General features: G+C 46.2%; 1 protein-coding gene across 2 annotated transcripts; it reads right to left on the reverse strand.

Moving 5' to 3' along the window:
- Window positions 1-1450: 1450 nt before the first annotated feature.
- LOC112217365 (GATA-binding factor 2) lies at window positions 1451-17277 on the reverse strand. 2 transcript variants are annotated; one of them, XM_024377598.2, is made up of 6 exons: window positions 17052-17277; window positions 16127-16639; window positions 14776-15366; window positions 11276-11433; window positions 7796-7921; window positions 1451-3017 (listed from the first exon to the last, which is right to left on the reverse strand). In XM_024377598.2, the coding sequence occupies exons 2-6, from the start codon at window positions 16356-16358 to the stop codon at window positions 2730-2732; spliced, it is 1395 nt and encodes a 464-aa protein (XP_024233366.1). In that variant the 5' UTR covers window positions 16359-16639; window positions 17052-17277; the 3' UTR covers window positions 1451-2729. The 2 variants fall into 2 exon arrangements, with proteins under 2 accessions (XP_024233366.1, XP_024233379.1); XM_024377611.2 differs by having other exon boundaries at window positions 11276-11421; window positions 17052-17276.
- Window positions 17278-21191: the final 3914 nt, after the last annotated feature.

Below are 21191 nucleotides of genomic sequence, written 5' to 3' on the forward strand. Positions count from 1 at the left end.
TCTAAGAAACATGTCTCTCTTTGGAGAGAAATCTCAAGCAGGCATTCATTACGTGAGAAATCTCTTTGGGTGCATCATGTGTTATGACACCTGCTGCATGCATCTATCCAGTTGGTAGATGGAGATCAGTGGTAGGTTGCTTCTGTGTCATGTTAGGTCTTTGGATTTTCCAAATGTTCACATACTGGTCTTATGGCATTAATATACATGCTATTATAAATAGGAATATGCATGACAGATGTAAAGAGATGTGAACGAATGGAAATATGGACACTGTGTAGGGGCTATACTCAGGGCCGGCTCCAGGCATAAGCGACATAAGCGGGACTTAGGGCACGCTGCCGCTATGGGGGCCCCCTTAATTGTTTTACTCCATTAATCGCATTTCCATTTCTTCACCGCAAAGGCCCTTTTAAGCACACTCGTTTCCGCACGGACCCTTTTAAGCACAACACACAACAGTCAGTGCGCACTCGGTCTCGGTATCGCTGTCTGTCTCTATTGTGGTGCTCTATACACAAAGTGTTGAAGGTAAACGTACAGAAAGTTCCACCATAAACACATTCCAAGGTGTTTATTTAGATAAACAGCAGAAATATAATTTGTACAGAAGAGCTAGCTAGTTATGTTAATGTTAGCTGGCTAGCTTACCAAAATAATGTTTACAATGCCATGGCTGAATGCCTCTTGATTCAACTAACTCCCCATAATGATTTTAATCAGAACAGGACATCCATTCCATTTAGCTACTGTTTTTGTTGTAGTTCTCAGGTCAAAAGATTTAAGCAAATGATCCCAATTATAGTAGTAGCAGCTTGTATCTAGTTAAACAGTTTTCTTTCTCAGGAAATCAGCTTCAAAACCTCAAAAAAGTCTCTACTCCCCATGGAAAAAATGTGTAGATTTGCAGGAAATTAACTGTAAAACTAATACATTTCTCTACGCAGTCAAGAGGGAGCCCTCTAAAATCTTGCTTAGGGCCCCCAGAAGTGTAGGGCCGGCTCTGCCCTTACTGCATTGGCACAAAGCTAAATCACTTGTTACCCAAACATTCCCATTCACATTTTGTGCTATATGGCAGTGATCATCAACTAGATTCAGCCGCGGAACTATTTCTTGAGCGGATGGTCAGGAGGCCGGAACATAATTACAAATCATTTGTAAACTGCAAATCAACCGCAAGAAGCCCAAACAGATGTAATATTTGACTAAAACATCATCATTTAAAAACATGCTTACATTTGTATACGATTACATATCTCTATATTATGCATGGCAATACTGTGGAACAGATCACTTAGAGATGATTTGCTGGTGTTTTTAGTATTTTATGTCCAACAATAAAATAACCTGCAGGAAGCCAGTTGGGGAAAACTGCTATTCGGTGTGTGTGTGTGTGTGTGTGTGTGTGTGTGTGTGCGTGGGGAAAATACGTCTCAGAGAAGTCTCATTCATGTTTACAAGTTTTCTTTATTATCATCAGTACGTAATGGCATCCAGATTGTCAGGTTATAATTGTTTTGGACAGGTAATAAAGAGCAGGTGTGTGGTTTTCTATCTGCTAAGTAGAGAGGCAGCAAATCAAAACTGTGCTGTGGCACAGAGACACACATCACAGAGAAACCAAGAGGTACAGGCTACTGCTCATCACCATGGCAACACTGATGGAACAGGAGAGGCGTAGGTAATGTAGAACAGGACAAAGTTCAAAAAGACTATTCCAAACATAGAAATAGGATTGATAGAACAGATATGTTGCTCGTGTTAATGTGTAAATCAATTTATTATTCCAACAATAGCATCAGATTTTCTGTATGAAGTATCCAATGTGGCAGCAGAAATGGCAAATACTGGGTATCTGTTTTATTCAATCTATTTCTCTGCTCTGTGTGTCTCTCTCTGTCTCCTTGCTGAAGGTTTTAAACACAAAGTCCTCTCATTCACTAGGGGTTCTTGTGAAGAGGGAGCAGTTGGCAGAATTAAACTTGATTCCTTTATTTTCATTAGGAGGAAATGTTTAACAGCACAGAGAAAGCGCTTCAGCTAAAAATAGATTTATAATGATAGAAATGGTGATAACAATATCCATAATGTTTCAGGTGAAAGAAAAAGGCAAAAGGCAGTGAAAATAAATTATCTGGATAACAATAATAACAACAATAATAATAATACCATTAATAATATACAGTTTCAAATTAAGCTTTATAAACTTCTTTTTTCTTTTTTTACTTTTTTTTTTTTTGTAATGTCCATTAAAAATAGTAGAAGTCCATGAGCAGAAATCCAGCATATATTTATTAAATGGTGTGAAGGGAATTACTCTGTCTTCGCCCCAACGTTGTCTTCACCACCCTCGTATCTCACACATTTACAATATTCACAGTTACTTCAGACTTGCTCGGCACATACCACTGCAGCAGGACGGGGGCGAGGTGGGAGGGGACGGTATATGCATGGGGATGGGTGGAGGTGAGGTGTAGTCTATCTCTGGTCTAAGAAGGTACCTAATAGAGAGTAAAATAGCCCCGCCCCCACCTCACCCATCAGTGGATGCTGCCTGGTACCCTTTACATTCTCTCTATACAGCAAGACAATCAACATAGACACACCAAATGCATGTCTTTAACATTATACACATTGTCCTCAAGCAAGAGGCCTATACGACCCTCAACCCCCATTAGAAAACGGAACAATCTTCACATCCCCTGTGCCTCCCCATCCTCCCCAGCTCAGCCCATGGCGGTAACCATGTTGGAGTGGTGGGGGTGGCCAAAGGAGGGGTGTATGGGTGTAGGGGTGGGCAGCATGTGTCCGGCGTGGCTAAAGGGGGGCAGGTGGCCCATGTGGGTCATGTGTCCAGCCAGGGAGGAAGCACTGAAAGGAGAGGACTTCTCGTGCATGCACTTAGAGAGCTCCTCGTAACCGTCACCGCCCCGCCTGCCCTTCTTGGACTTGTTGGACATCTTGCGGTTGCGTGTCTGGATGCCTTCCTTCTTCATGGTCAGAGGTCGGTTCACCTATAGGGAGACGGAGATGGAGGGAGAGATGAGTGACCGGGTTGGGAGGGTTTATAATCAACTTCATGTGTTTGAATTGAATGGACTACGTACAGGAATAACCATATTGTTTATTAGGAGAACTCTAGATACAGTTATTTGTCTTTTTTTCTAAAGAAATGTAACAATACAAATAAAATGCAGAAACAGTACGCAGCTTACTCCCTAAAGCCAAGGCCATATTCAATGTAATACATGGCAATGCACCAAGACGTAACCTTCAACAGTTATGCCTCATTTGAACAGACGCAGTTGGTCTGTCTGAATAACAGTCCCACCATTGTGAGTCTCAAGGGGATGACGCCTACCATGGAAACAATAAAGCACAAAGAAAGAAAACACCAACAGGGCCCAGTGTGTCTGAGAGGCAAAGCTCTGCATCCATCTCTCCCTCCTTCCCTCCATCCCTTTCTCCCTATCCCTCTTATCCTTTTCCAATCAGTGCAACCTTTTCGTCTTCCTGACCTGGCTGGCTGCGTGTGGGTAAGGGCTGGTCAGGCTACGTGTGGGTAAGGGCTGGTCAGGCTGCGTGTGGGTAAGGGCTGGTCAGGCTGCGTGTGGGTAAGGGCTGGTCAGGCTGCGTGTGGGTAAGGGCTGGTCAGGCTGCGTGTGGGTAAGGGCTGGCTGGCTGCGTGTGGGTAAGGGCTGGTCAGGCTGCGTGTGGGTAAGGGCTGGTCAGACTGCGTGTGGGTAAGGGCTGGTCAGACTGCGTGTGGTTAAGGGCTGGTCAGACTGCGTGTGGGTAAGGGCTGGTCAGACTGCGTGTGGGTAAGGGCTGGTCAGACTGCGTGTGGGTAAGGGCTGGTCAGACTGCGTGTGGGTAAGGGCTGGTCAGACTGCGTGTGGGTAAGGGCTGGTCAGACTGCGTGTGGGTAAGGGCTGGTCAGGCTGCGTGTGGGTAAGGGCTGGTCAGACTGCGTGTGGGTAAGGGCTGGTCAGGCTGCGTGTGGGTAAGGGCTGGTCAGGCTGCGTGTGGGTAAGGGCTGGTCAGGCTGCGTGTGGGTAAGGGCTGGTCAGGCTGCGTGTGGGTAAGGGCTGGTCAGGCTGCGTGTGGGTAAGGGCTGGTCAGGCTGCGTGTGGGTAAGGGCTGGTCAGGCTGCGTGTGGGAAAGGGCTGGTCAGGCTGCGTGTGGGAAAGGGCTGGTCAGGCTGCGTGTGGGAAAGGGCTGGTCAGGCTGCGTGTGGGTAAGGGCTGGTCAGGCTGCGTGTGGGTAAGGGCTGGTCAGGCTGCGTGTGGGTAAGGGCTGGTCAGGCTGCGTGTGGGTAAGGGCTGGTCAGGCTGCGTGTGGGAAAGGGCTGGTCAGGCTGCGTGTGGGTAAGGGCTGGTCAGGCTGCGTGTGGGAAAGGGCTGGTCAGGCTGCGTGTGGGAAAGGGCTGGTCAGGCTGCGTGTGGGTAAGGGCTGGTCAGGCTGCGTGTGGGTAAGGGCTGGTCAGGCTGCGTGTGGGTAAGGGCTGGTCAGGCTACGTGTGGGAAAGGGCTGGTCAGGCTACGTGTGGGAAAGGGCTAGTCAGGCTGCGTGTGGGTAAGGGCTGGTCAGGCTGCGTGTGGGTAAGGGCTGGCAGGCTGCGTGTGGGTAAGGGCTGGTCAGGCTGCGTGTGGGTAAGGGCTGGCTGGCTGCGTGTGGGTAAGGGCTGGTCAGGCTGCGTGTGGGTAAGGGCTGGTCAGACTGCGTGTGGGTAAGGGCTGGTCAGGCTGCGTGTGGGTAAGGGCTGGTCAGGCTGCGTGTGGGTAAGGGCTGGTCAGGCTGCGTGTGGGTAAGGGCTGGTCAGGCTGCGTGTGGGTAAGGGCTGGTCAGGCTGCGTGTGGGTAAGTGCTGGTCAGGCTGCGTGTGGGTAAGGGCTGGTCAGACTGCGTGTGGGTAAGGGCTGGTCAGGCTGCGTGTGGGTAAGGGCTGGTCAGGCTGCGTGTGGGTAAGGGCTGGTCAGGCTGCGTGTGGGTAAGGGCTGGTCAGGCTGCGTGTGGGTAAGGGCTGGTCAGGCTGCGTGTGGGTAAGGGCTGGTCAGGCTGCGTGTGGTTAAGGGCTGGCTGGCTGCGTGTGGGTAAGGGCTGGCTGGCTGCGTGTGGGTAAGGGCTGGCTGGCTGCGTGTGGGTAAGGGCTGGCTGGCTGCGTGTGGGTAAGGGCTGGCTGGCTGCGTGTGGGTAAGGGCTGGCTGGCTGCGTGTGGGTAAGGGCTGGTCAGGCTTTGTGTGGGTAAGGGCTGGCTGGCTGTGTGTGGGTAAGGGTTGGCTGGCTGCGTGTGGGTAGGGCTGGCTGGCTGCGTGTGGGTAAGGGCTGGCTGGCTGCGTGTGGGTAAGGGCTGTCTGGCTGCGTGTGGGTAAGGGCTGGCTGGCTGCGTGTGGGTAGGGCTGTCTGGCTGTGTGTGGGTAAGGGCTGGCTGGCTGCGTGTGGGTAAGGGCTGGCTGGCTGTGTGTGGGTAAGGGCTGTCTGGCTGTGTGTGGGTAAGGGCTGGTCAGGCTGTGTGTGGGTAAGGGCTGGCTGGCTGTGTGTGGGTACGGGCTGGCTGGCTGCGTGTGGGTACGGGCTGGCTGGCTGCGTGTGGGTAAGGGCTGGCTGGCTGTGTGTGGGTAAGGGCTGGTCAGGCTGTGTGTGGGTAAGGGCTGGCTGGCTGTATGTGGGTAAGGGCTGGTCAGGCTGTGTGTGGGTAAGGGCTGGCTGGCTGGCTGGCTGTGTGGGTAAGGGCTGGTCAGGCTGTGTGTGGGTAAGGGCTGGCTGGCTGTGTGTGGGTAAGGGCTGGCTGGCTGTGTGTGGGTACGGGCTGGCTGGCTGCGTGTGGGTAAGGGCTGGCTGGCTGTGTGTGGGTAAGGGCTGGTCAGGCTGTGTGTGGGTAAGGGCTGGCTGGCTGTGTGTGGGTAAGGTTTGGTCAGGCTGTGTGTGGGTAAGGGCTGGCTGGCTGTGTGTGGGTAAGGGCTGGTCAGGCTGTGTGTGGGTAAGGGCTGGCTGGCTGTGTGTGGGTAAGGGCTGGCTGGCTGTGTGTGGGTAAGGGCTGATCAGGCTGCGTGTGGGTAAGGGCTGGTCAGGCTGCGTGTGGGTAAGTGCTGGTCAGGCTGCGTGTGGGTAAGGGCTGGTCAGACTGCGTGTGGGTAAGGGCTGGTCAGGCTGCGTGTGGGTAAGGGCTGGTCAGGCTGCGTGTGGGTAAGGGCTGGTCAGGCTGCGTGTGGGTAAGGGCTGGTCAGGCTGCGTGTGGGTAAGGGCTGGTCAGGCTGCGTGTGGGTAAGGGCTGGTCAGGCTGCGTGTGGGTAAGGGCTGGTCAGGCTGCGTGTGGGTAAGGGCTGGCTGGCTGCGTGTGGGTAAGAGCTGGCTGGCTGCGTGTGGGTAAGGGCTGGCTGGCTGCGTGTGGGTAAGGGCTGGCTGGCTGCGTGTGGGTAAGGGCTAGCTGGCTGCGTGTGGGTAAGGGCTGGCTGGCTGCGTGTGGGTAAGGGCTGGCTGGCTGCGTGTGGGTAAGGGCTGCTCAGGCTTTGTGTGGGTAAGGGCTGGCTGGCTGCGTGTGGGTAAGGGTTGGCTGGCTGCGTGTGGGTAAGGGCTGGCTGGCTGCGTGTGGGTAAGGGCTGGCTGGCTGCGTGTGGGTAAGGGCTGTCTGGCTGTGTGTGGGTAAGGGCTGGCTGGCTGTGTGTGGGTAAGGGCTGTCTGGCTGTGTGTGGGTAAGGGCTGGCTGGCTGCATGTGGGTAAGGGCTGGCTGGCTGCGTGTGGGTAAGGGCTGTCTGGCTGTGTGTGGGTAAGGGCTGGTCAGGCTGTGTGGGGTAAGGGCTGGCTGGCTGTGTGTGGGTAAGGGCTGGCTGGCTGTGTGTGGGTACGGGCTGGCTGGCTGCGTGTGGGTAAGGGCTGGCTGGCTGTGTGTGGGTAAGGGCTGGTCAGGCTGTGTGTGGGTAAGGGCTGGCTGGCTGTATGTGGGTAAGGGCTGGTCAGGCTGTGTGTGGGTAAGGGCTGGCTGGCTGGCTGGCTGTGTGGGGTAAGGGCTGGTCAGGCTGTGTGTGGGTAAGGGCTGGCTGGCTGTGTGTGGGTAAGGGCTGGCTGGCTGTGTGTGGGTACGGGCTGGCTGGCTGCGTGTGGGTAAGGGCTGGCTGGCTGTGTGTGGGTAAGGGCTGGTCAGGCTGTGTGTGGGTAAGGGCTGGCTGGCTGTGTGTGGGTAAGGTTTGGCAGGCTGTGTGTGGGTAACGGCTGGCTGGCTGTGTGTGGGTAAGGGCTGGTCAGGTTGTGTGTGGGTAAGGGCTGGCTGGCTGTGTGTGGGTAAGGGCTGGCTGGCTGTGTGTGGGTAAGGGCTGGCTGTGTGTGTGGGTAAGGGTTGGCTGGCTATGTGTGGGTAAGGGCTGGCTGGCTGTGTGTGGGTAAGGGCTGGCTGGCTGTGTGTGGGTAAGGGCTGGCTGGCTGTGTGTGGGTAAGGGCTGGCTGGCTGTGTGTGGGTAAGGGCTGGCTGGCTGGCTATGTGTGGGTAAGGGCTGGCTGGCTGTGTGTGGGTAAGGGCTGGCTGGCTGTGTGTGGGTAAGGGCTGGCTGGCTGTGTGTGGGTAAGGGCTGGCTGGCTGTGTGTGGGTAAGGGCTGGCTGGCTGTGTGTGGGTAAGGGCTGGCTGGCTGTGTGTGGGTAAGGGCTGGCTGGCTGTGTGTGGGTAAGGGCTGGCTGGCTGTGTGTGGGTAAGGGCTGGCTGGCTGTGTGTGGGTAAGGGCTGGCTGGCTGTGTGTGGGTAAGGGCTGGCTGGCTGTGTGTGGGTAAGGGCTGGCTGGCTGTCAGCAGTGAAAGACTTACGTTGTGCAGCTTGTAGTAAAGGCCGCAGGCGTTGCACACGGGGTCTCCATTGCCGTTGCGCCTCCACAGTGTGGTGGTGGTGGTCTGACAGTTGGCACAACAGGTGCCGGCTCGTCTGGCCGCAGACTGGAGGGGAACATGAAGAAGGCCTTTATTCGACCACAACAGCACGGACACACAACACATGAAAGCATAGGTTGGGAATGACGTTAGTGCCGGGCGGTGTGTATAGTATTTGTATATCGGCTGCCAGGAGCTGAGAAAACATCATATTTCATGCTGTTTTAGATGGAAGTTGTTCCTTATAGTTATAGAATTGCATATGATATCAGAAATGTATTCACATTGCGTGATAGTTTGATAGTTTATTGCAATGCAATTTAATAATGACGGAATTATGCAGTGAAAAGGTATCCAGTCTTTACATTCCCTGACAAATACACCAAATAGTTGTATTGTTAGTGTATGAATTGGTCTCTATTAACCTAATAAATCAGGGGTTACTATAAAAGTCATGCTGAATAGATCATATAAGAAAGTAATGGGTTGTCTTTATTGGCTAGTTTTCTCCCAGCATGTGAAATGTTTTTAATTTCACAGACACAGTAGTACACTGATGAACACTGACTATCAAAGCTCTTCCTCTCAGATGCAAAGCATTGCTATTGAATAGAGATTAGGTAGCGAGGGGGGCCATAGGGCAGCATGTGCGATCCCCTGTCATTACAGATGGATTCTTCACACTTAATATGAGACAGTTACACGCATAAAACTTACATATACCCCTTCAGCAAAATATGGTAATCTGAACCCTCAGTCAGAATAGTGCATGGGCCTACACACTTAAGGACAATCATAAAATATGGATTAATGCAAAATACCTCTCTATTGATTCAAGTAGAAATTGCGTCAAAATTGCCCAATATAAACAAACTTCGTAGTAAAGAAGTCTACAAGTCGAGGCTGGAGCCATAGCCTTTGTCTCACAGGTAACAGGGCATAAACCCATTTATTTCACCTCCCCTGCGCGGCCTGCACGCATCTAGTTCTCCATTGCTTTTTTTCCTGTGCACATAAAGTGTCCTTAAATGTTGTACTAATCGCTTTGCTATATTCTATATATTGAGGACTGGCCTGCTTGACCACTGCTATGAAAAAAAAGTAAGTGTACTAGCGCGCGACGAACGGAAACATGTGCTGGCCTCGCTTCCTTATCGGTACCGGCAGATATCCGGATAGGAAACGACTGGAAGGACCCTGCGCGAGTACTGAAAACACGCGAGCTGAAAAGTAGGCTACAAACGCACCGGCTACTGACTCAAGGAGAAAAACAACGACTGGATTTTTCAGACATTAGGACCAACGGGAAAATGATGAAACTTTAATACGTTTTTATTGCAGGTATATTTATTGCAGCTATATTGATTGTGGTCCAGGGATATGCGTTGACCCTAAAATGCATAGCCTAGGCCTACATGGCGTTTCAGGTTTCAATGTAAAACCGCACAATCAAATGTTTCAGAAAAATCTAAAAACGGGTCTCTAGACTCTCTAAATACGCCTACAGTCCAAAATCAAACGGAGTCGCGTCGGTGATGCTTTTTGTATAGGCTGCATTGGATGATTCAGATCAGTGCAGTCTTCATGCTGTCGGCTGAATGTCAATAGTCTGTCTGTATTTGCCTCATATCTCGAACATTCTCTTATCAAGATGCGCACAGGATTATATGATCTCTAGGACGGTCCTTAAACAAACGCAGTCAACATAAAATATGTAGGCCTAAATTATCTACTTATGTCTCAAGCATTAAATGCGTTCAATACTGTTATACGTAACCTTTGATTAATAGATTAATAATCTTATTATGCACCCTGAGACATTTGGGAACCGATTCGTAAATCATTTGAACAGGCGTACGCTAATTAGGCCGATATTCAAATTCCAAATATGAAGTTGCAGAAAATAAGCCTACCCACTGGGCACCGACATAAATTCAAGGTCTATTGAAGTTTGCTTTAAAGCAATGTCTCTATTTCTGCAAACCCCCTATTTATTTATTCAAGAGGAGCGTGGAAAAAAATACTCTTAAAAAAAATCAACTTCGAGTAGTGAAATTAGCTCAACGAAACACATTTTTTATGGTTATTATTAAATTATGTTTTACATTATTTCTACCATTATAATTATTATGAATATAATTATTAATAACATTATTATTATTATTATAATAATTATGCTATTAATGTATTAGTCCATATGCAAATAGGTTTACGCCCGCGAACGGTAGCCTATTGTGGGCTACTCGAAATGTTACAGAAAATATTCAGATCATATCTTGAATCGAGAGATTTTGGCATTTATGCATATAATTTTTTAGGTCCTCATATATCTGTCAACAGGCAGTGGAGAATCCTATTTCTTTGTTTTTCGTATTTGATTCAAATTTATATCTCATTGGGTCATATCAATTCCCTCCATTGCAGTTTCAGAGGTGCCATCTTAATTGCTTGTTTGTTGTTGTTGAGACCAATGGTTTTAAAGTCTGGTTAGCTCAGTGCTATAAATAGTTACTGTTATATGAAAATAATAGATTTTAACATTTAATGATAACAAATGTTTGTTTTGTTTTTTTGCAATCAATGGAGTCACCAGCACATTAAGTCTGGAAGGACTATTTTCAGTAATGACAACATTTACATAGTCCATTGAACTGCTGTGTAACTGGTCTATATTAGTCTGGATCTGACCTGGCTGCTGCCCTCTGAGGAAAACACAACATTGATGTTGAAATGAGTTCATGATGAGAAGTACACAATGTGATATCAGCCAAGCAGCAAGAAGGCCCAGTCCAGTATTTGGCTAAGCGAAAGGCAGAGATATCCGTTTACAAGTATGTTGCACACCAGTCACCTAGATTCACTCGCAGAGAAAAGAAACACATTATTTTTCCTTTCTTCTGTTACCTATAAAGTGACTTAATAACACAAAGTGTGCAGTGCACCAGTCACTCATACAGCCTCCACAGCAGACAGTCACAGTGCACCAGTCACTCATACAGCCTCCACAGCAGACAGTCACAGTGCACCAGTCACTCATACAGCCTCCACAGCAGACAGTCACAGTGCACCAGTCACTCATACAGCCTCCACAGCAGACAGTCACAGTGAGCTATATAGTGAGGGATGATAGAGGCCTGTGCCGGCCCTGGTATCAGTAGCAGTATCAGAAGTAGCAGCAATAATGATAGCAGAAACAGCACAGATAGCCAGCACTCCGCTAACAGCCTGTGTAAAGGAGCACAAGGGTGAGTGGGAAACACAATTCCCGGAAACTGATTGGGAAAATATAACTTTCCTGGAATTATGGCCCTCCTCGCCCCTCTCCCCCTACCTTGTTCTTTTTTTTGGCCCCCTCCCATCTCCACCCTCCGCGTGTGTGTGTGTGTGTGTGTGTGTGCGTGCGTGTGCGTGTGTACTCACCAGTCTGCGTTTGGGCTTGATGAGGGGTCGGTTCTGACCGTTCATCTTATGGTAGAGTCCACAGGCGTTGCACAAGTAGTGGCCCGTACCATCCCGTCGCCACAGGGGGGTAGAGGTGGCTCCACAGTTGACACACTCACGCCCCTCTGAGCAGCATGCAGGTGGAGGGAGACCACAGGGACATTTATAAAATTAACCTGTTAACTCTAATGACACATTTATCATACATAACAATTATGTAACCTGTAGCAGTGGCAAGTACAATTTTTTAAATGTTATGTTAATTAGTCTGTTAGGTGCACAGAAGCATGGGAAAAGTTTTAAGAATAAACATTTTGTTTTTAATTTCTACTCTCTAGTTCTGTTCTTGAATTCCTGTTTATATGAAAAGGCTGCGTATTATTGGTCTGAAGTTTGTGTGAAAGAGTGTGTGTTTAACCCTCTGCAGACTCTTGGAATAACAACATGAAAATGCTGCTGCCAGGCTTTATTCCGTTTGACCTGGTTAAGTTCCTCCCTGTCAGTTTTGGGTCAGTTTTGGGTCAGCTGGGACCCAGGCATGCTTCAGACAGGGGCACCCATACACCCACAATTAAATGTGGGCTGTCTCTCACGTTTCTCTACATTTTGCTGTGATTACAATGATTTTCCTCCCCATATATACAGTATGGTGAAAATTAACCTTTAGTGCTGGGTTCCCCAACTGGTGGCCCGTGGGCCAAATTTGGCCCACGGGTGGTGTTATTTGGCCCCCAAAGTATTAAATAAATGTTGAAATAAATAAATGTTTGACACAAAAGACTGTAAAAACACAAGGAAATCAGCTCCAAGTGATTTTAATTAAAGACATCTGTTCCCAAGTATTCCCACGCATAATAGACAGACACTTGATCGTACACAAATGTAAGCAAGGTTTGAAATGATTGTTTTAGGCAAACATTATATCTGTTTGAGCTTATTGCGGTCAATTTGAAGTCGACAAATTATTTGCAATTATGTTCCGGCCCCCCAACCATCCGCTAAAGAAAAAATTGGCCCACGGCTGAATATAGTTGATGATCCCTGCTTTAATGGGTGTGAGTCTGTGCGTGTGTGTACATGTGGCAAAGATGGTCTGATAATCAACATCTCCTTGTTCTTCTCTCAGCCTCATCAGCTCATCATTATATTGGCTAAACAGCCTGCTATAACTCACTTTAAATCGGAATTCTTAGGAATGATGACCATTCATTAAAGTGACCCAATCACAGTGCAAACTAAGGTAGTAATTTTGAAATATTTGTGCTGCCTATAATGTGGATCAGATTGTCAGTCTAGACTAGGTAGAGGTAATACTAACATACTTGTGGGCCTTTGCCTCTGTTGGTGGCTCCACATAATGCTGAGTATGGAGAGCCAGAGAAGGAGGGAGAGAAAAAAGAGGGAGACTGAGATGGAGAGAGAGAGGAAGGGGGCCTGGATTAGGGTTAGTCAAACAGGAAGTGCCTCTAAGGTATGCATGAGCAGGGACTCCACCAGAATAGTGTGATGCTATAGAGTTCTGTGGTCGTGCAAGCCACCAATACTGGACATCCCCACAAAGAAAAACTCCTAGTAACAGGACAGTCTATTCCTTCATGTCAGGGAGAGCCCCTAAGACATAAATATATCAGTGAGGAGGTTCCACTTCCAAACACCTATCTGGGTGTTCATGATGGAAGTTGTGCCTCTGTCTTACAATGAACATAATAGCACACTGACAGATGAGGGTTTTATTTTTAGGACTACTCTTGGGGTTTATGTTGAGACATCTAATCCTTAGTTGTGAAATATGGTGAATTGATTTTTTGTTGGTGCTTTCTTTCTATAACAAATTAATACTGGTGCTCAGTAAAAGGGAGCCGGTTATAAGATAGGGGGCTGCTTGAAGGCAATCAGCTCTGCCTACAGTCATCAAATGTCAGCCTCGACAATGCTGTATTATGTAACAAAGAAACGGCTGATTGTAAATACTGAGTTTTTTTGGCCCAAATGCTCGAGTGGATCTTCTTTTCACACCTCCGGGGCTGTATCCAGTTCACCGTTCTCAAGGGCGTGCCAGCTCGAGCGTAATTGAGTCGCGGTTTACAAAAGAGGATAATAAACGTGTCAGCCGAAGCGGGCCCGCGCTCAGCCGAACTTCAGGGCTTGGGTGTGTGCGTGAAGCGAGGCAGTACGCATTGCCTGTCTTTTTTAACCAAATAAAGTAGCCTGGACAAATGTATATTACTCAGGCCTGGGACACTGGGATCGTTTTATTTCTTCACAGCTTACAATACGCATGGTTTCTTATAATCATTAGTCTAAGCCTACATTATAATTACATTAGGCCTATGTTGATATTACCGATTTGTACAAAACAAAATGCAGAATGGATATGACCAGAGGAAACGGTATGCCTGCTGTTTAAAAACGTGGCTGCATAAATTAGGCCAGAAAAAGTCGTCGAAGAGGACACAGCATAGCATAACCTCACACCACCTCTTACTGTTGTATCTGTCCACCCCCACACCGTAACAAATAAACAGTTATTGTTAACCTTTTATGTATATTAATTAGTCTATTTATTATAGTTAATTATAATAAATGTTCGTGTCCTCTTGGGGATGAAAATAGGTTTTGAGATAACATTCTTGATCCATAGGCGAAGCAAAGTAATTCACATACAGGATTACTATTATGTGGATATCACTGCTTTAGGTGCATGTGTGTGTAGGGGCCTTGTTGCGAAGAAAGAAACCGGTGTGTGTGTGAAAAGAGCTAGGAAAGGAGTTATGACAACATACATGCACGATGTCACCTCAGCCCAATTATTCCATGCACACTACTCCTACTTCCACGTCAAGGCTAATTATGATGATATTGCATATTGTCATCCCATTTTGTCGTATTTTCTAAGGACGTTAATGGAAAGATTGGTAACGGAGTAAATCAAATTGCATTAAACTGGGAGTTTAGAAAATGCCATGGACGTTTCATTCAACTTTTTTTTTACCCGTCTTATAGAATAGCCTACATTGGGGAATATTTACGCATGCATTTAAACACAGGCCGTAATATATACATTCATCAAAATATACATACAAATTCTAGCCTAGCGATTACAGATTTTTATTTTTATTTAGGCTATATTTATTATCTACAAGGTATCTTATATTGTTTGGTCTAAAAATGAACTACGTTTTTGTTTTTAGTTTAAACGGTGTTCAGTTTGTTGAGTGCATGGCAGTAATTCAATACACGGTCATAGTATTCTGGTTTTAATATAGGCTATTTGTTTTTTAACTCAATTATGGATTTAGATAAAACAAAACTGTTATAACACTAAGATAGCTTAAATATAGCCTATAAAGCCTATATCCAATAACATAATTTCAGTGTGTTCTGTCATAATAATAACAATATAAAATGATTATTTCATCATCATTTTCCTCTGTAACACAAACATTTGTAACACATTTTCGAGATAAGATGAGACTCACCTGAGCACGACCGAGTTTTGCTTTTACATTTCGGGGTGAAGCTGGAGGATGATCCTCCGAGCAGGCTGCCGGGGTGGAAGAGACTGCCCCCGTAGTCATGCGCTGCCGGGAGAGAGTATGTGGGGTAGGTCGGTATGGGGTGGTGGGTGGATGGGGTCTGTGCGCTCATTGAGGCCAGGCTGCTCCGGAGAGGACTGGAACCCTCCATTTTCATGCCTTCAGAAATTGACATTTGATACTTGATAGAATCTTTCTCGTCCATTCCCTGGGTAGAGGATGAGGGTGAGGCGGCCCCGAGGTCTGGGGACACATCTTTCGGCGGGGTAGGGGGAAAACTGTAGAGATGTGGACTCGAATGGGACGCGGGTGTTAACGAGGATGCCGAGGCCGTGCTGGCGTTGCTGCTGCAGGGGTATAGGCCACCATGAGCCCCGGAGCCTGAGGCGTGTAGCCCGGTCTTGCTGAAGTGGCTGACCGCCCATGCGTTGTGATGGTGGGCCGCTGAGAGGGCTGCTTTGCCGGGCTCTAGCCATGAAATCCCCGGGCTATGCAGGAGATGTGGCCGACAGACCTGACCCCCAGCGAAGCGAGCTGTAAGAATAGTAAAATAATATGTTCATAGATGGCATACACAAACCAGCTAATAATGTTACAACTCTCATTGATGATGTGATGCTATAGGATTACAGAAAGTTGGGACACCGAAGTCCTTAACCTGTTGACGCAGCGTACTTAAAGGAATTATTCGATTCGCGAGGGGCACAAAAAACGCAGTTGGCAGGTATTCAGACAAAAGCACAGAAACTATAACCGCAGAAATATATTTTCTCGTTTTGAGTCATCTTGATATTTTATAGTCAGTGATAAAGATTTAGCAAAGACATGCATGGGGTCTGGTGTGCACTGGAACCTCTTTCGCTTGAACCAAGCACTAATACATGACTCCCTTTCAGCTATGTATTATTACATCGTTTCTCACTCCTTGTTTATCTGACTAGTTCCTCAGTCAAGAAGGGTAAATTACATTTATTTTACTATAATTTCCTTATTTTTGTCATCGGCTGAACTGCTTTCGTGTCCACAACTTTTAATGGTCTCATCCACTACCTTACATTTTTGTTCTCCCATGCAAATTAAACTTTATAGCATGCTCTCTCTATCAGACATTTCTGTAATTTCAACTAGTAGGCCTATCAAACCGATGCATTTAAACCCACCCACGTTAATGGGTAAATAAGCCTGTGCGGATTGTTTATTGCTTTGAGAAAATACATGAATAGCCTATGCCCACGATAATTCCTACTTTATCCTGATAATTAAGTTGTTTAGGAAAGTGAATGTGAGGTCTTACCGTGAGCTTGACTGTAGGACACTCTGGCCCGTGCATGAGCGGAGTTGTGGTAGTACGGGTTTCCCTGCGAGTCAAGATGGTTGAAGAAAACATCCACCTCGTCCGGGGGCAGAAGCTGCGCGGTGGGCTCCATGTAGTTATGCGAAAGGCCGGGGTGGTGAGAATCCGGGTGTTGGCCGTTCAGCACGGCGTGGTGGTGCATCCACCGAGGTGGATCAGCCGCTATATCCATGTCTGTGTGGATCTCTCCGTGTTGGGCAAACAGGGTGAAAAGAGAAGAGGGGCCTCTCTAGAGAGAGGACAACGTGTTCCTGAACCTTAATCTCTCCGCTTTGTCTTAAAAATTGTTTTGCCTCCCTCTCCTGATAAAATGTCCTCCTATTGTGGAAAACAGAACATAAATGTGTAGAGAATTTTCGCTCGTCAATCTCCTATAAATCGGTTTTCACTAGTAGTCCGATGAGATGCCTCTCCTTCTTCAACAGGCATCGGGTAGTGTTTGACACTGGACACCTGTAATACAACCAAAAATAGGATGTTCATATTTCAGAGGCATTTACAAGGTGTTACGTGTTTTTTTTCTTTGTATGCCTGTCCTGTCCGAAGAGAATAATTCGGGGAGGCTGCTTCTTTTGTATGTACGATTTGTAAGTGATGTATGTAAAGGTGCAACATAAGATAAACACCTCGAATCACTCGTCCCCACCCACTCCCATTCCGAGGAACTTGAAATCATCGACCCATCCTCACGTAACGCGCACAGATAAGTACTTTTGAACTCATCCATACTCTTCATATAGGCTAGTAAACTAATCATCGTCAATACACTCAGAACAAACTGTTAAAATTCTTACAGAGCGGAAGAAGTAATTTGTTTTCTTCACACAATTTTGGAGAAGAAAATAATATTTTTTTATGCAAATACCTTGTCTGTCTCAGGCTTGGTTATTCCGATTTCAAGCCCCTTTAGTAGAATTCTCCTCCAGTTAGCAAGTATATTTTCCTTTCTTGTATTGACTCAATTTATACGGCATATGTTTGGTCTATTTTTCCTTGGTTTTAGCGTAGGGTTATTTGCTGCGTAAACTCCGATGGAGACGGATAGGCCTTTAGCGACATGCAGCTGTAGGAACTGTCAGCACTGGCGCCAGTGAATTCCATGTCATGTGCGTAGGGGCGGGGTCTTGACTTCAGCGTTGATCCCGCGACAGCCAATTGGATTCTGCCTTTGCCAATTCTGACAACTGCCTCTGCAGAATCACCATGCCATTCGCCTCTCCATCCCAAGCACCAGCGAGCGGACAGCCCTGGCCCCTGTATGCTTGTCTCATCCCAGAACGTATTAATCAACAGCGTCACCTTATTAGTTAAGCAGCCCCGGGCCACCACCCACACCAATGCGTTCTCAACCAGGGGAGAAATGTCTTTGTTTATGCCAAGTGTAATGATCACTTTATATTTGAATTAAAAACGTTATTTTCAATAGGAATGAGTATGTATACCTCTTTATATTTAGGCTACATTAAACTATATGCCAGACTTTTAAATCCCATACGTAAAAATGCGTAATAATTTAAATAGGCTAGGCTACTCCAATGTAAATCTTATTCATGCTGTTCAGCCTATGAATTACGAACATTCTGACAGAGTTATGGCTGTGGTGTAGGCCAGTGTGGTCTTTCGTGTAGTATAACATGTTTGTGAATCAGTGGCAATCACATGCTGCTTTACATATTAATGCCTCCTTTGACTGGCAGGTCAGCAGCGCACAGGGCGTATACCAGCCATAGAGGGCCACCAAATGGGGTTGGTGTAGTATATGGTCACAATAACGCGGACCCAAGAAACCGAGCAGTCCAGCCACGGGTGCAAAGACACAGTGTCGCCACCAGTGTCTGAGCATCCTCATTATCCCGCCGGCAAAGCTTTCCAGATTTTTGTCGCACCTATCAAACCTGAGTAATCTCACATTAGATGAGAGAAATGAATGATGAATGTTTGTTGGGAGAACTGTTTGATTTTGGAGTGGGGGGCACATTTCAGCTGGTATATGTTATATGTTGTCATATCTCCTTATCGCCATAGCCGCGGGAAATAAAACTACTTATATGTTTACCAGTTTCTTGAAATACTTTGCAAATGTAACTTATTTCTATGTGAAAACTGAAACGGTCTATTCATTCCTTTAATATTTTCGTAGACACCCTTGTCCAAAGCAACTTACAATAATAATGCATACGTTTTCATACTGGTTCCTCATGGGAATCAAGCCCACACCGTTCTCTACTAACTGAGCCACATCACATCATCACAAACCACTTGATGTCTCAATGTACTCAATTACTGTATTGTGTGTTGTTTTTCTTCATGGTGGTGGAAAGTCTACAGGTATAAACCTAGATGACCAGCTTATGTACAATACAGTAATGTACATTTACATTAAGTGGTTTGTAAGGAAGGTAAATTAATACTGCACAAAAAGTTATTATTTTCGATGTTGTTTAAAAAAGAAAAATATGTAATTTGATGTGGATGTTTTGTGTCTTTACCCAGAACGTTGCACCTTTTGATGTAAATGTTTGAGGACAGGGTTTTGTTCTTTCTGTATTCCATTAGAATGTCAATTGCAGAGAAAGGGAGAGGGTAACAACTTTTGAATTCCAACTATTGAATCCTGCAAGACACTGTTGTAAGCGGAGATGCTAAAAAATGTTTTTGCCCCATGCTACAGATATCTATCTATATGGTACGCGAATACTGGTAAAGTCCCAGTGCACTACTTCTGTGAAAAAATATATTATTCAAAAATTATATTTATTTGTGTAACTTATAATCACTTGTATAACTATGCTTATTTGTTGGTAGTGTGAATATGAATGACAGGGAATAATGTGAGGAGGGAGCACAAGGCCCTGTCCCACCAATTAGCCGCTTATCTGACTACCCCTCCCTGACGTCACCGCATCCTTAGAGGAGAAAAAAAACATTATCGGGAAATTAACTTTTAATAATACTTAAAGGAGTAGATGGAGATGGGGGAGCACGAGATCTGCTTACCTCCCAAAGGATAAACTTGAATAAATGCAAGGACATTCTATTGTGAGGAATGCAGTAGATAGCAGTATTAATTATACAGACAGTAGTCTTTTGACCTTTGATGTGGTTTAGAAATGTGTCTACATAGATCCAGTGGCAACAGAAGACAGCGAGACTGAGATTGGGTCCCACTAGCCCCACCAGGTATTTGATTTGACCCCAGAGAACACGAGACACAATCAAACACAGTCAATAAAGCAGAGAAGTGAAGTCTGATGGACTATGGAGTGGACACAGCATGGGGGAGCACAACATAGACGAAAAAATCTGCTTTAATGCACTTTTGTTGTGAACATCCTTCCTGGTGGTTGGATGGTGGTCAGCGTGGTATCGTCAGTTCCCTCTACCTGTTATTACAATGGTACAAGTAGCAGCCGCTGATTAGCCTATATAGCCAGATATATAGTCACCAGAGTCCTCCGCCTCCTATGTTTTTTATTTAACCTTTATTTACCTAGGCAAGTCAGATAAGAACAAATTCTTATTTGCAATAACAGCCTATTGAGTAACAATGGATTAACTGCCTTGTTCATGGGCAGAACGACATATTTTTACCTTGTCAGCCAGGGGATTCGATCCAGCAACATTTCGGTTACTGGCCTAACGCTCTAACAACTAGGCTACCTACGATCCCGATGACATGTTGATGACATTGCCACTACTAGACAATAGTTCGTTGTTTTTATGCTGTGCTGTAGCAAGGGTCTTGTGGGATGGGTGCCTTAGGGAAACAAAAAGGCATTCAGAGCAGCAGTAATCACACTGATAATTAGCAAATGTCGCGACAAGGATTTGCCTTGCTAACCTGTTTGTTCCTACCGCGCTTGATCGCTCTCCCATTGGCAAGGTGGGCGTCTGGGCGAGGACCAAAAGGTAGGCGCGCCGAGATAAGGGGTTGACATTACTGAGCGCCACCGTGTGAGCGCGCACTGCAGAGAGATGGTCCCTCGTCATTGGTAATTAGCCTGGATAGAAGAGGGGAGGGGGGCAGAAGGTCCTGCACAACAGGGCCCAGTCAGTCTCCAGCCCAACCACGGGAGGTGGCTGCTGAGATCAGTAACATTATTTTGAATTGGGTTAAAAATGTAAATTGAATGTCAAATTAAATTATTATTAGGCTATTATTATTATTATTTTATTATTATGACCATATAAACTATATATTTAGCCTACTATACTATTGTTATGTTATTATTATTGTTTCGTCATTGTTTTATTGTTATAAAGCAATCATAATATAGGATAGTTTTCAGAAATTAGGCCTATCCATGATTCCCAATGAAATGCTACAAATAGTCTACTATAATGACGATAGGTCTACTGAATTGGAAGTCAAATAGTGAACATTCTGCACATATGTGATCTCTCCATGATACTAAAGCTGTATCAAGCTTTTAGCCAATAGCGCCCCTCATGCTTTCGATGCAGGATTTACGCTCACTTACAGCCACTCTCGCCATTCCCCAACTAAAGACGTTGCATTTGATAACACTGGGCTACTATAATACCTGTGAGCAGATGTCCATTGAAAATAAAGCACCATTTCTCAATTCAATTGTTCTATTTTTTTTCTGTGTGCCGGAATGAACAAATGCCACATGCAAAGTAGGTTACAAATACGAATATGCTTTGGAAAAAGTTGAATATGCTCTCAGTAACACGTCTTCCAAAACAAAACTGCATATCCTATACATGGGAGATTTTCAAATAGGCAACGTCTTGGCAATACTTGGCGCCTACTCTGTGGTGTGTGACACAACTAGGCTACTGTCCATTCAGAGCAATGCGCAGTGCTTGACTTGGCCTGAAATAGGTTCCAGTACTCATTGGGTGCTGGTACTGTTTATATTTAGGTGCAGGAGCTCCACAATACTTTTGAGAGTATATTCTATAAGCGAACAGGAGCTCAAGCAATAAAACAAAATTGAGGTGCGGGTACTCAGCTCCGGTGAGCTCCTGCCCAAGTCAA

This window comes from Oncorhynchus tshawytscha, linkage group LG02 (genome assembly GCF_018296145.1).
Source record: "Oncorhynchus tshawytscha isolate Ot180627B linkage group LG02, Otsh_v2.0, whole genome shotgun sequence".
Taxonomy (NCBI): Eukaryota; Metazoa; Chordata; class Actinopteri; order Salmoniformes; family Salmonidae; genus Oncorhynchus; species Oncorhynchus tshawytscha.